The sequence below is a fragment of the Manduca sexta genome, chromosome 24, assembly GCF_014839805.1.
Source record: "Manduca sexta isolate Smith_Timp_Sample1 chromosome 24, JHU_Msex_v1.0, whole genome shotgun sequence".
NCBI classification, from domain to species: Eukaryota; Metazoa; Arthropoda; class Insecta; order Lepidoptera; family Sphingidae; genus Manduca; species Manduca sexta.
Genome location: NC_051138.1, coordinates 7683502 through 7697598, shown reverse-complemented (window position 1 = coordinate 7697598; position 14097 = coordinate 7683502). Strand labels below are relative to the sequence as shown.

The window sequence follows — 14097 nt, the reverse complement described above, 5'->3', positions numbered from 1 at the left end:
TATTAGATAGGTATACATCGCTATGCACGACTTTCTATTCAGCGACGGACAATAAATAGGGTTGCTATGGCTCTTTTAGACGTAAACAAAGAAATCGATCGATTCTTAAGAAATTAATTTCACCCACATGGCCAATATTGCAATGATGTCCACATCAAAAACATAATAAATGTCTAGTCTAGTTGCAGTATACAGTTTTTTTACAATATGTTACACGTATGTATTTATTCTAAGAGTCTTAGTTCTTTATGATTTGGTAATATCCAATGTTCATTGGTTCTAAATCATTTTTATATCTCTCGATTCTGACTTCAACTCATTCCCATTAGAATAATTTGTCGTACTCATTTGCTTATAGAGGTTTAAAACTGCTTTATATGTCCTCTGCAGTGTTTTTTTCATGGACTAAATTAAAACGCAGCTTAAAACCTACTGATATTTTTTCCAGTGTCAGTTCGCATCAGGGACAGTCTTGCAAAAGTTACGGATGATTGTACTGTCGCCATTGAAAAATTACTTTTCTACATAAATTTATATTCATATTATGTTTTTTATTACCGATTATCTACTAATGTTTTTAACTCACTTAGAAAAGAAAAAGTTACGTATTTGTTCCTTATGATAGTATAATTTAATCTCGTAAGTTTTCAGAAAAATGCGACCACATACAAAAACTTGTCTATACAAATACAAGGTTCGAATATATGTCACAAAAACCTGGAGAAAGGTGAATGATAAATATTAAATATTATCTTAGTCTATTCAAGTTAAGAAAATAGTGAATCAATTTAGCCACGTTACAGCGATGTATTAAAAGTAAAATTATTTATAATAGTGCACTGGAACTACATTCAAGAGCCATTCGAACTGAAAGAGACGGTACTGACTGATGCGAGGTGATGATCATCATCATATCATCAGGTATAATTTTGTACATGTTGTACTTATATCATCTGCTGCTTAGGTATTGGGACGAATATATTTGGCGAAACTTTTAATACAAATTTAGTTCATTTCGAAGAGGTATAATTAAAAGAAAATTTATGAAAATAGAAAAATGTATTTAAAAAAAAACACAACTAACATTTTGTTATAAATCGGAAGCAACCAGAATCAACTTTGTTGCCGATGACCAGCTGTCATAAACGCAGTTTTTAAAGTTCTTATTATTAGAAAGCTTTATGATACCGTCATAATAAAAATCAAAACTTAAATCTAAATATACTAAAACAATAAATGCCACTGGCAGTAAGTCAGGTATTTTTTCACTTAAGTATTCTATTTTGAGTATGGCCATATTTACTCAAATGAATTTGCCTTCAATACCTGACAAGTGAATATAGGAAATAATATCACAAAACGTCTTAACAACTGAGAAACAAAACATAAAAAGGAAATAAATCGGTGGTGTTCACAGATCCTAATGATTTGTATCACCATTTTATGTTACAAATTACTTGTATGAATGATGATATTTAAAGATCTATTTAAGATCTGAGATTTTTTAAACATCACTTAAATCTAATAATTAATACTTCTTACTTACCAGCTTAGGCCTGGTCATATATGTATTATTATTATGACTAACAAAGATTTTACTCAATTTTACCTTTAAAATAAAGAGAATTGACCATTTTACTCATATTAACTATTCATCCAAAACTGAGTGTATACAAGTGTATGACGAATATGTTTACCATGTTGACTAAATACATTAATGGAATAATAATTTGGTATGCATATAGGGTATTATATAATTGAAAGATTGTTTTATGTGGTAAACTTAATAAGTGAAAATCGGTGGGTGGACCATACTTTATACCAATTACCTACTCTTAAATAATAAATTTGTATGACACAATGCAACGTAAGATGTTGGTTGCTCATTTAGGGCATACAAAATTCAGTATGTCTAAACACTGGCTGTATATGTGTAGATAATATTCAGTAAAAAGTTTGTTAATCCCAATACGCGTAAACCTGTTTTTGGCCTTATTTTATCACTTAAGAGTAAAATTTAAGGCTTAGCCAGTCGTAAAATATATTTATTCTACTTTAAAAATAGCTTATACTCTGGCACCACGAAACAGGTCACGCACATATATTATTTAAGAAGGTAGATTAATTTCGCTTGGAACATTTTTACTGTACTATGTACTATACATATTCATACTTATTTAAAGGAAATACAAAGTCTCATTTAATGAGTAATGAGGTTGGTTGTGAAGACTATTAGCTGCCAGGAATGCAAGTTTGTGTGCGTACTGGCACACAGACGGCACGCGCACTTGCGACGAGCAGTTGAAGTACATGTGCGTCAGTTTGTAGGTCAAACGCTGAATCTGAAAATCAAACATTACTCTTTTATTTAGAGTAGCAATATTGATAAGGAAAATAAGGGCAAGCATATTGATGACAAGTTGATCAGAAATTTTATGAGCATGACATAGGTGTGTATTTTCAACTTACTCGATCCGGATGAAGGCCTGTAGTGTCCTCAATCACGTTGTAAGAAGTCGGCGCGATTGTGCCTTCGCGCACATTTTGGGACACCAAGTAGAAATCGTAACTGTAACAATAAGTTCAAACTTTAAAACATACATAAATACTTTCGGTTACTTTTTAGTTTAAAATAGAATAACGAAAATGTATATGTGCATAATTTGTACATATTATTATGAGTTCAAATTTTTATTTGACATAAGTAACCAAGTATACTAACCGTTCGGGCAGAGTGACAACATCATCAATGACTGTGCCTGGGCGAGGATTGTCACCTGTGTTTCCGCGGTCCACAAATATACGTGTATTGATGCGTTTGGATACAATTATAAACGCCATCTTCATTTCGGCTCCCGCGTATATTTCAGCCAGTTTCTTCTTGATCTCGCCGACCTGTGAAATTCAATAGAATCAGGGCATCCAAACACATAGGATATTTTATTGAAATATCAAAATGTCTAGTTAGCGCATGTTACCTCATGGCTGTGGACATAAGGTATTTGTCCGTCGCCTACACCGTCTCTGTAGATGAAGATACGGCCTGGCAGTGTACCTGTTGGTTTAAAATATAAATATAAGGTATATCTAAATAGTTAGTGACCTGGCTTCATACAGCAGCAAACAAGTCCAGCTTTTCAAACAGCAACAAACATGTTGTGTATAGCGAGAGTTGATTTTTTTCAACGAAACAGAAGCGCAATCGGTTATTGTTCCTTATAGACACAATGAGTTGCAAAAATTACTCATAATATAAATATACTTATAATATAAAAATTACCGTTTCGTTCGCGGAATTTCTTGACGGCCGAGGCGATGTTGAAGCTCATGTGAGCGCTGAGCTCCTCGCCGGAGGTGTGCGCGTTGACGACCGAGTAGTACTGCGTCATCTGCTTGTCGAGCGTCGCCACGAACGCGCCGAAACTCTTCTCCTTGGAGCGCGTGTCATGGCACACGTCGTACCCGATCACCATTAGGGATGGCAGTGGGATGTCCACGGTCCACGGGCATCCTCCGAGCTGTTCAATTATATTTTAATGAGGTGTCATTTTTCAATGGTCACAATAAACGTCTTGGATTAACAACTGTCATTTCGTCATATTTTTAAAACTCAGTAAAATATGAAAGTACTCAAAACATACCTTGCAATTAATTTGTATAGCAACTTTTGTTGCAATGGACATGGCTGATTTGCTGGTCATGTTTCTGGCACACACCACTTGAGTGGGTACAGCGCGGTCGATAGTACACTTCTTTTTGATTGCTTCATATCTGAAAAAAAAAAGACATGTAGGTAACTCATAATAAGAATTTCTGTCTCCAAGCAATAGGGAGCGAGGTCTGTTGCATTTCAATTAGAAATAAAGCCATTTAATGATGCGCAGTAATGCTGCTGGCTTCAGTTGTTTAAAAATAATTATTCTCATAAAGTGATAATAATATTAGCCCGGTATTATGTACTGCCCACGGCACAGCACGGGTATGGCACGGGCCTCCCCTAGTGCTGAGAGGGATTCGGCCCGAATCCACCACACTCCCATAGTGCGGATCGGTAGACTTAACACAGCCTCAAAAATCCTACATAAACCTTTTCAGGCATGCTGGTGTCCTCACGATGGTTTTCTTCACTGTTTCAGCAAGTAACAATTCACAAACAATACATACATCATTTTTAGAAAAGAAAGAGGTGCGTACTTTTGCTATTTGAACCTGCGGACATTCGTATCGACAGTCCGTGCCATACCCAACTAGGCTATCACCGCTTAACATAATTATTGCAAGCAACTGTTCTGTACTTGAAAGTAACTAAAAAGTCAATTAATAATTTCGTAAAAAATAAAGCACTTACCTGTCCGAAAAGTTCCTGGCCAAAACACACAAGATTAAAGCAGGGTTTTTACGAGCTATAACATTTTCGCACATATTGGCGTACTCCATCGGACCATCATTTCGGATTCCAACTGTGAAATAATGAATTGCTTTTTGTAGACAATTTAATGTACAAGAATGAAATTCTAGTTGCCATCAGACTACTGTGTTTGAATAATCAAAATTATACTTCAAAATAAAAACGTTATAAACCCTATACCTATTAAAGTATTAAACATAGATAATGTTGAAGCGAACTTTAAAAAAAAAATTGCTTTACCAATCTCTGGACGAGGCATTCTGAAGCCGACTCCGGCGCCAGTTTTCATGATGAGGTCGACAAATGGCTCGCCGTCGCGTCGCTGGCGGTCCGGAATTATCACCACCCACGATGGCATGTTGGCTAACGTCAGCAATGGCTTGGATCTATAACAAAAGTAATTATATGTTTCTTGCTGAGATATATTTTTGAATCTTTTACTTATGTAGCAGTCCGTGTTTATATGTCAGCAATAAGGAAGATTTAATTAGTGGTAATTTATTTATAATAAATTATTTACCGCATGTCTTTGGTCCAGCCTTCTGTTGTATCTCCAGCTGGGTACCGGATGTTGTTGCCTTGAATTATATTTTCGGGGGGCAGTTGGCGACCCTTGAACCTCACCAGGTCGTTTGACAGTTTCAGGGACCAGGTGCCTAGTTCCTTTAAATGGAATTTATTATGAATAATTTTAAAATTGAATATCATATTCTTAGTTCTGTGTGAAATATTTGATAGTAAGAAAAACAGTGGCTTTTTTTCAAAAAATTACTCAAGGTCGCAACATCGCCGGCAAAAAATAGCAATATTGTAGTATACACAAACCTCCACTACTTCTCGTGTCTGAGTGAACCTTTTATTGAAGCTGAGTAATTTTTGAATTCTCTTGTCCGGTCCAATCTTGGTGTGGATGTCGAGAGATCGCATCAGTTTGAAATTGGCGCGCATCTCATCGGACAGGCCGGTCTGGCGGCACAGCTCTGGTATCAGGTACACGAGCTCGGGCATGCCGGCGCGGATCTCGCGTGGCTTGGAACGCGACACCAGCAAAGGCTGGCCTGCATCTTGGATCCTTATGTTGTATTTCTAGAATAAAGTATTTATATTTAACTTATTTATTTATGCAGTGCTTTTCTAATATAAAGCTCTGAATATCACTTGGTTTTTTTTATGTGCATTGCAAGGTGGCCCCACTGCACTTGATAGTAAGTTGAGTAGGGTCCAATAGAGTGTCGACTGAGGAGAGATAACCCTTCGGCAGTCGACACAATTATTATGGCCTATTGGAACCCGATGTACATAGACTGATCCAGGAACGCGACACTTACGTGGGCCATCTTTTTTAACGTCTTGTGTACGGTGATCATTATCCGGACAAATATAAAATATATCCTACCACTAGCAACGGTGTTAGAAAATCCCGCCACACACCGTAAGGCGAGCTAAAATTTCTACGCTATGTGTAAGTTAAAGAGAACATCAAATGAAAAAAGAAATCAATACTCGCTTACCTTGGAATAATAATCAATGTATGTAACAGTTTCATCCCTCATCTTGAATGTGGAACGCGGGGATTCGGTCCAGGCTACATCGTCCACTCGGTACGTCCGTTTATTATAATCAGTCATTACAATCTTACCTAAAATATGATTAACACTCATAGGATATTGACTGCACATTAAACTTATAATCTAGGTTAGCTAAAAAAAAAACATTATCATTTTAGTCAGTGGGATTGTTTAAACTGGTTAGTCTGGCAGAAATTTGTAAATAGATTTTCTCAGTTAAAGAAAGGTCACAAAGGTTTTCTCAAGATATAAGTCCTGCTATAAATTTTCCTGGAATACAAAGTAGGCAGTTACTTTCGCAATTATAAGTATGGATAAAGTAAGTGACACTTACCAACAACATCTTCCAGGAAAATTTTCTTATAGTTGCTACCTTTTGTTGCAGCATATTCAGAAAGCATCTGAAGGACTGTGTCGAGACGTAGAACCTTGAAATATTTTAACATAAATGACGATTCTAGAATCCCTATAATTGAACTCCAAAAATATATAAATGAAGTACCTTATGTGCTATTTCAGTCACCATAAGGAGACGGTCTTCATATTGGTTTATCGTGGTTTTGTATCCAGGCCAAATCTGCAGTTTGTACTCTGGTATATCAATCTGTAATACATAAATGCATGAATTCAATGGTAAAGTTGTACAGGTCAAATTCATGCAAAACAAATCTAATTAATGTTATGGCTACATTACCTTTGCAGCAGGATCAAAATAATCACGGCCCATCAGCTGCAGTTGAAGCAGATAGAAACATTTCCTTATGATGATGTTAAATATCTGTATGTAATGGTAGTCACCGGGACTGACATCGCAGGTCAACTGTAACAATATATTGTACTTGTAATTATACAGCTAGTACATGCATATCTCTTGTATAAATAAATGAATGTATTTAGGACACACAACAAATTATTGTAACTTATGTTGAAACCTTTTTTTAGATTTCCATTAAGTGCGCTTATGCACTGGCAAGGGGATACTAAGCTTAAATAAGAAAATTTCCTTACTTTTATTAAAATACGCATGCGTTCTCCGTCGTTCTTGCGATCGGAATATAATTCCAATGGATCAGGGTGAAGACGCTTCACTGTATATAGCACAGTGCCATCAAACAAATACCTGTGGAAGAGGAACAAATTTTGCAATAACTGGCTTTAGTCAAAAGATCACGCGAAAGTTTAAAAAAGAAAAAAAAATTATAAGAACTAAATGGCGAAAGTTCAAAAAAGAAAAAAAAATGTTTATAAGAACTAAATGCAGAAACTGCTGAATTTGGTTGCACATGGTACCTGGGTAGATCATGTCCTGGATTAACATACAGGCTTGTTTTTACCCTGGCATTTTTTTCAATGGACATACATTTGCTCTGTGAGAGGTACAGTACGAAACGCGAGGTGTGTGTGAGCACACACAGAAAAACCTTTTTATACAGACTCAGCCTGTGCTCATGTTCTCAGGACTGACGGTGCACCAGGCGCATTGCACATTTTGATCTAGTAACATCACATGAGCAAAAAATAATAGTATTTAAATAATTTTAATGTATGTAAATATGTTTTACTGTACTGTTTATATGAACAAGAATAGAAAATGAAAAATTCAACTTTCAAAAAGTACTTCCCAATGTATTATTTTAAAAATCTTTGTTCGATTTATGATTATTATTTAAATTGGTGAAAAGAATATTCAGAGTAAGTAATTTGTAATAAATATTTTATCATAGTATGTTTTTTGTATATTTTAATCTATATCCTGTGCTAACCCAACTAAAATAAATATACATTTTGCTTACAAATTGCAAATGAACAGTGAACTGCCAATACCTTCTAACTGTAGAAAATACAAGTTGAGATAGTAATTTATCACTTCAGGAGAGGGTTTTATTCATTTTAACAATGAAATTAAGTGAAGCGATTGATATAACTTATAAAGTTTGTCAAGTATGTTAATAAATATGTCTCTAATAGTACAAATGTAAATGCTTCGTAATTTAAATTTACTATATTCACGAGTTTCTACAAAAAACGTCGACAAAAATGGTTATTTAATAGGATCTATTTTTATTGTGTATGGTATAAGTACCAAGGGGTCACCAATTACTTTCATTTAGGGTTTCATTTCACTTCACGTTATTTAAAACAATATGTCGCACTCCATACACTATCAAGACCCCCATCTTCCCACGCCTCTACATCGTCAAATTAGTCGAATTGCTGTCAGCAAATGCATACTATATCCATACTCGTAAAACAAGAAAGGAAATTATTTTGTGTTACCTGCTTATTTAAGGTCCGCTATTTTGTGAGATGCTATATTATATATATAATTGTAATACTTTAAATCATTAAAGTGACCTTACCCTCCTAATGTCTTGGCGTGTATGCGCAATAATGATTTACGAACACCAGTGCTGTCTTCCTCGGGCGATATGTCCACGTGGTACTGATATAGACACCATTGTGGAGTTGTCTGAACCGTGAAATAATTTGCGCATAGATCCAGCGGAGTGCCAGATGTACCTGTGGATTTGTATGTTTGGTTAATTTCGCGTGTTGCTTGTAGTGGCATTTATTGTACCCAATTTTTTAAAAATATTAATAAAATGTTGACAAATGAACATGATGAGCCTTATATGCTGAATTGTTTTATTTAATTTCATTCAGGTAATAAAGAACCCATAGCAATATGTACACCTAAATGGCAGTGATACAATTAATTAATATATTTTTTGTTTATAGTGTATAAAACAGAAAAGATCTTGAATCAAGCAATAAGCAACATGCGCGCACACATTGGAAAAGTTGTATTGTTGAGCAGGCCTGACCTCCATTGAGATTTGGTTATATTACTACTAGTTGACCAATGTTATGTAATAGTTAACATACCTTTCTTGGACTGCACAGTGGCCGGACGAGTCCGCAGCACGCTGAGTTGTTCTGGCAGAACGCGACCGCCACCGCGGCGCGACCCCCTGCCTACAACTGCACTTCCGGGTTCGCCGCTGGCCCCCGGTTGTGAACCTTGTCCTGCGCGCAAATGTCAGGCCGATTTTAATAAATGACTCCAGTCATAAGATTAGATCCAAACCCGCAAATAAATCCATCAAAGTAAACATGTAAAAAACTGTTCTGATTAGTAAATTATCACGATCGATCGAAAAGATCGATTGGGACCCTTTACTGAAATCGGCAGATAGCTCATTTGAATACGTTAAAATGTCGCTCAAAACAATTATTGAACGACATTTTAAAGACAATATTCAGAAAACTTATTCGTTGTTATAAAATCCTCACATTAATTACTAGTACACATTGGTAAATCTTGAGATTTACTACCTAAGATATACAGATATAAGGCCTTTTACAGTAACATTATGAAAACATTCGATTTGTTATGTTCCCTTTGTGTTTACACAAAAACATTTGTTATTAATAAATATTAGTGAGTTGTGATAATTCATAATTAGTTTCATAATAATATTGAAGTAGATACTACATTTTATATTTGGTATATCAGATTAGGTACAGAAAGTACAAGTGGTAGGTCTCCCATACTTGACAGACCGGGTAGATAGCCTTGCAATGTCTATCTTTGCCGTCAAGCAGCAGTGTGTAGTCACATTTGTGTTACAGTTTGAAGAAAATTGTAGCCAGTGTAACTACTCGACATAACAAGGCTTAACATCTCACATATTTGGAAGTCGAGCGCAGTGAAATACCAAACAATGCTTTGTAATTTAAGGTGTTGGATGGTGGTTCTATTGTTTGTGGGCGATCGTATCGCACACCATCAAAAGAACGGCAAGCTCGTCTCGTCATTTAAAGCGAAAACAAAAAAGAGATCTCATAAATAATACCCTATCACTTTTGGATATCAGTAAAAGAATAATTCAAAGAAGTTCAAGTGTCTTTAGAAAGTTGGAAGAATTGGATGAATTTATAACATAAATATTGTAAATTTAAGCAGTTGCATTTTTATTGCATAAATTAATGACAAATTTTGCTGCCAAAAACATTCGCGATAGTCAATATTAAAAAAGAACTAAGAACAGCCTGAGACAGGTGAGTTGTGCCTAAAATTGACTTAAATCACAAAGATAAAGCAAAATTGGTAGAAATTAAATGCACACAATCGCAAAGATAAAGCAAAATTGGTAGAATTTAAATGCCTGCAATTTTCATGTGAAATACTCATCCTATTCATTATAATTAAAAAGTTTATGAAGATATTTAATTTGTTGTAAGTAAACTGACAAAGGAAAATTCGGAAATGAATGCATTTTGTACTCAAGTTGATTCAGGGATTAACATACAAACTACCGTTTCTCTAAGAATAAAGACAGTATTTAGTTCTGAGAAACTATATCAAAGTGGCTTCATTAGACTTGTCAGCAAAACTAGCTTGTTAATATTGCACACTCAATAATTGACTAACCTAACTCAAAGGCAGCTTTGTGAAATAAAAAAATGTTTCGGTAGTCATGATTTGCCTTACAAAATGGAATATAACTAGGTTAATAAACCATAATAACAATAGTGAATAAAAATACAAAAAATATATATTTTATGAAATTTGTTTTATTTATTATTTTTTAATATGGGGAAAGTTGACACATAAGTTATGTCTGTTTATTATCAAAAGTTATTGACATGTTGATATATCTTTTGACATATTTTGTATTAGCCTGTTAAACTTTAAAATATTAAACATTTTCAAATTTGTTTTCAGTCTTAATTATCAATAGATTGTTTTAATATAAAAACATCTTATTTTTTCTTTAGCATTATTGGGCACATAACAATATGTATGGTTGTAATAAATATCTGTGAAAAGTGAAGAGACTATAGTTGTAAATCAATGTAAAAACAAGATATCTAAAAAAATATGAAATAGGAAGATAGATAATTGTTAAAGCAACTCTTTGTATGCTTAACTCGTTTTGACATAAACTGCAATCTTCAGTTTATTATTGAGCATGTAATATGTGTAAATTGTAAAAGTTTGGTTTTATGTTACTAGTTGCAAAGATGCCAGTGAATAAATTGAATGACATTTGGCATAGAGATAGACAGATGCCTGTAACAAATAGGCAACTTGTTAGTGTGGAAAGTATATACTTAGTAGGATTTTTACCCCAGGTAAGACCTATCTTGTGGTGCCAGTTACGAGTTGCAAGCAAAACCTAGCAAGTAATCATTTGAAAAATATGTGGGGCGCTTCCAAGCAGATCAATGAATGCTGTCTCAGTAGTTAATTAACTCAAAAATCTTGAGAAATAGCACCATCAATATTTTTTTCCATAAAATGAGACAAAATCAAAACCTTTCAAGACATTAGAACTATACAATGATTTAACATCTCATGTCTCACGATGGCGAGCACAGTGGAATACCAAACAATACTTTGTAATTTAAGGGTTGGATGGTGTTTCTTCTGTTTATGGGCGGTCGTATTGTTTACCATCAGGCGAACGGCAAGCTTATCTCGTAATTCAAAGCTTTAAAAAAACCATATGTAACACATACCCAAGTCAATCCTTTGCATGCGTTGCTGAATATCAATATCACCCGGATGTTCATGAGTGGATGGCGTTGATCGGTGAGACGCGCGGCCAGCTTGGACTGTCGGCGTGGGTACTCCCGCTCGGACTGGCGGCACTACTGGTGGTGGACCCCAGGCGGTGGGTGGATGTGGCCGTGGGCCTGGTGGGGCGGCCTGTTGTGGTACCGGACCCGCCTGCTCTCCGGGTCTGCGCGGGACCGGTCCAGTTCCATCGCCACCTCGACCTGCCCTCCCACGGGCCCTTCCCCGACCACGATCTGACATTGTTCTAAAATGAGATTTGAATAGTAACAATCTTGCAGATTCAAAAGTATGCGTGTGTAAGCTTGTATGTTTTAAGTTTTTATGTGAAGTAGGGGGTATTAAGTTCTAATAATATAGTAAATAACGTACCTAACAAGTATAATATAGTTGAAGTTTCAACCTTCGCTAAATTTCATATTTTTATTATGCTTTCATATTTTAAGTTTACAACGGATTTGCAATTTTCATCATGGCGCATTCAGTGGGTAGTACTTACTACTCAAATAGTAAGGCGATACGTTTTACCGCTTCGAAGGCAGATTAAAGCCAGCTCGAGACGAAATTGCTGATGCTAGTATTAATAAAATATTTTGAAGGTAAGCAATATATATTGTTAAAACTTTTTGAAGATGAAACTTTTAAATAAGTACTTTTAACTGGATACTCTAGTTAATTATTATTACTAATGAATCTTTATTGATATGAATGCCTTTAAATATGAATATTTGTACACCTACCATATATTTGCTTGTCGTAACATGTTACCTATGTTGGGATACTACTACAATTTTGTCACGAGTTATTCCAGTTTATATACGAATTAATAAAATAATGAACTATTTAAATTAATTTTACGTACCTTCCTGATCACTGTACGAGAAAACTAATGTATTTTTTATTTCAAATATTTTTGTTTACAAGCAATTAACATGTATGGACGCGAGAAGACAGGAAATAAGAAATGGCGATAAATAAAACCGGATACATCATACAAGATCGAGCTATCAACAAAAGGAAATGAGAGTGAAGTATGATCAGTGTTGCAAACGCTTTTTTGCTGAATCCCTACCGGCAGTAAATGATTGCTCGAACCATTAAAAACCTCAAAAGTCTGATTTTCTGACGAGGGTTCAGGGTGGCGATAATATATTTTTTTCGATATTCTCGGCGACCGCACACTACTGTTTTAGTTGAGAATGGCTATATAATATGCCTAAATGTATATAATATTTTAGTTGATTTACGTTTTTCTCCCACCTAAATGTTATAAATTACTTCGCTTCAAAAGCACCAGCCACAAACCAATATTTCTCAACTAAAAAGGGGGTCTAAACCATCAGTTTTGGTGGCTAATCTACATAAATGGCAACACTACAACTGTAGACATTTTTTTATTTTTATCATATTCAAAACCATAGAGTCACATCTAATCTCGATCGACAGGTAGTATATATTATGTTAAGAACTGGAATGTTGACTCTTAGCCTGGGCTTATACTTCATGACTGCCTAGGTGGCGTAGTTGTAATGCGTACGCGATACGAGTATGACTACTGCGTTGAGATCTTGGGTTTGAATCCTAGTTTGGGCTAAAAATAATTGTGACTGTGTTTTTTCATCGTAAAAATTACTCAGTCACCACTCGGAGTCAGGAAGTTGGCGGTGTGATACCCACATGTCTCGGAAAGCATGAAAAGTCGTTGGCCCTTCGCTTGTTCTCTTTCCGGTCAGGTCGGATTGCTGTCTCACCGGACTATGACCGTGAAGGAACAGACAGTGCATTTGTATATTGCAGACACACTTGTGCACTACAATATTTCCTACGTACCTGGCTGAACTTTCTCGAAAGTCGGCTGGAAGGGATTCATTTATTTCAATCACAAAAAATTCGAAAGCGTAATCATAAACTCATAACGCACTATGGTGGGCTTATACATATTTTTTATTATGATGTAGCGGTTCAATTATTATACATACCGCCTTCTCGTCAACATCAGCAGAACTTCGAGAAGACCTATGTGGTATTGACACAACTATAGTGATTTATCGCATAGCAATCACGCAAGATGGCGACAGACGATTCTGAATTCCGCTTGCACAATTTGCGCGACGTACAGCATATATACCATCTCCGAATAGGAACCATCGGAGGGGCCGCGGCCGGTCAGGCGCAACATCTGCCTGACTGGAAAACTTTCCCTTCCATAGAGGAATGCAACCATCTGTTCCTCTACAGCGGTGACAACCTTGGAACCGCTAAAGTGGTGACCCCTGACGCTGAACATCATCGCACCGTCATCAACGAGACCAGCCGCACCTGCATCATCGTCGCTTCGCACCACTTCGCCATTCGCCACTTCCTTCCCATCTAGTCAACACTTCGCACAGCCAGCCAGCACTCGCAACTAAGGATACCACATGCATGCTGCCAATGCAAGCTTGGTACCTTCGGCACTTCCTGCACGGACTTCGGCTCCAATGTCACGGCACAACTGCGCTACAGCCGGACCATCTACGTCAGAAGACACTCCCACA

The 14097-nt window shown here is 36.0% G+C and overlaps 1 protein-coding gene across 1 annotated transcript; it reads right to left on the bottom strand.

Moving 5' to 3' along the window:
* Positions 1-1040: 1040 nt before the first annotated feature.
* On the bottom strand, positions 1041-12646 carry LOC115446663 (piwi-like protein Siwi). The gene is made up of 19 exons (XM_030173416.2): positions 12423-12646; positions 11503-11807; positions 8863-9003; positions 8337-8496; positions 6985-7096; positions 6671-6796; positions 6479-6580; positions 6311-6404; positions 5920-6047; positions 5234-5494; positions 4929-5071; positions 4649-4794; positions 4349-4460; positions 3642-3771; positions 3281-3518; positions 2979-3055; positions 2723-2895; positions 2470-2569; positions 1041-2342 (listed from the first exon to the last, which is right to left on the bottom strand). The coding sequence occupies exons 2-19, from the start codon at positions 11801-11803 to the stop codon at positions 2178-2180; spliced, it is 2709 nt and encodes a 902-aa protein (XP_030029276.2). The 5' UTR covers positions 11804-11807; positions 12423-12646; the 3' UTR covers positions 1041-2177.
* Positions 12647-14097: the final 1451 nt, after the last annotated feature.

Coding starts and splice junctions, on each gene's coding strand:
- LOC115446663 (XM_030173416.2), bottom strand. CDS start 11,803: ATGTCAGATCGTGGTCGGGGAAGGGCCCGTGGGAGGGCAGGTCGAGGT. Junction 3,056..3,280: donor GAAATTCCGCGAACGAAACG/GTAATTTTTATA, acceptor TTAAACCAACAG/GTACACTGCCAGGCCGTATC. Junction 2,896..2,978: donor CTTATGTCCACAGCCATGAG/GTAACATGCGCT, acceptor TGAATTTCACAG/GTCGGCGAGATCAAGAAGAA.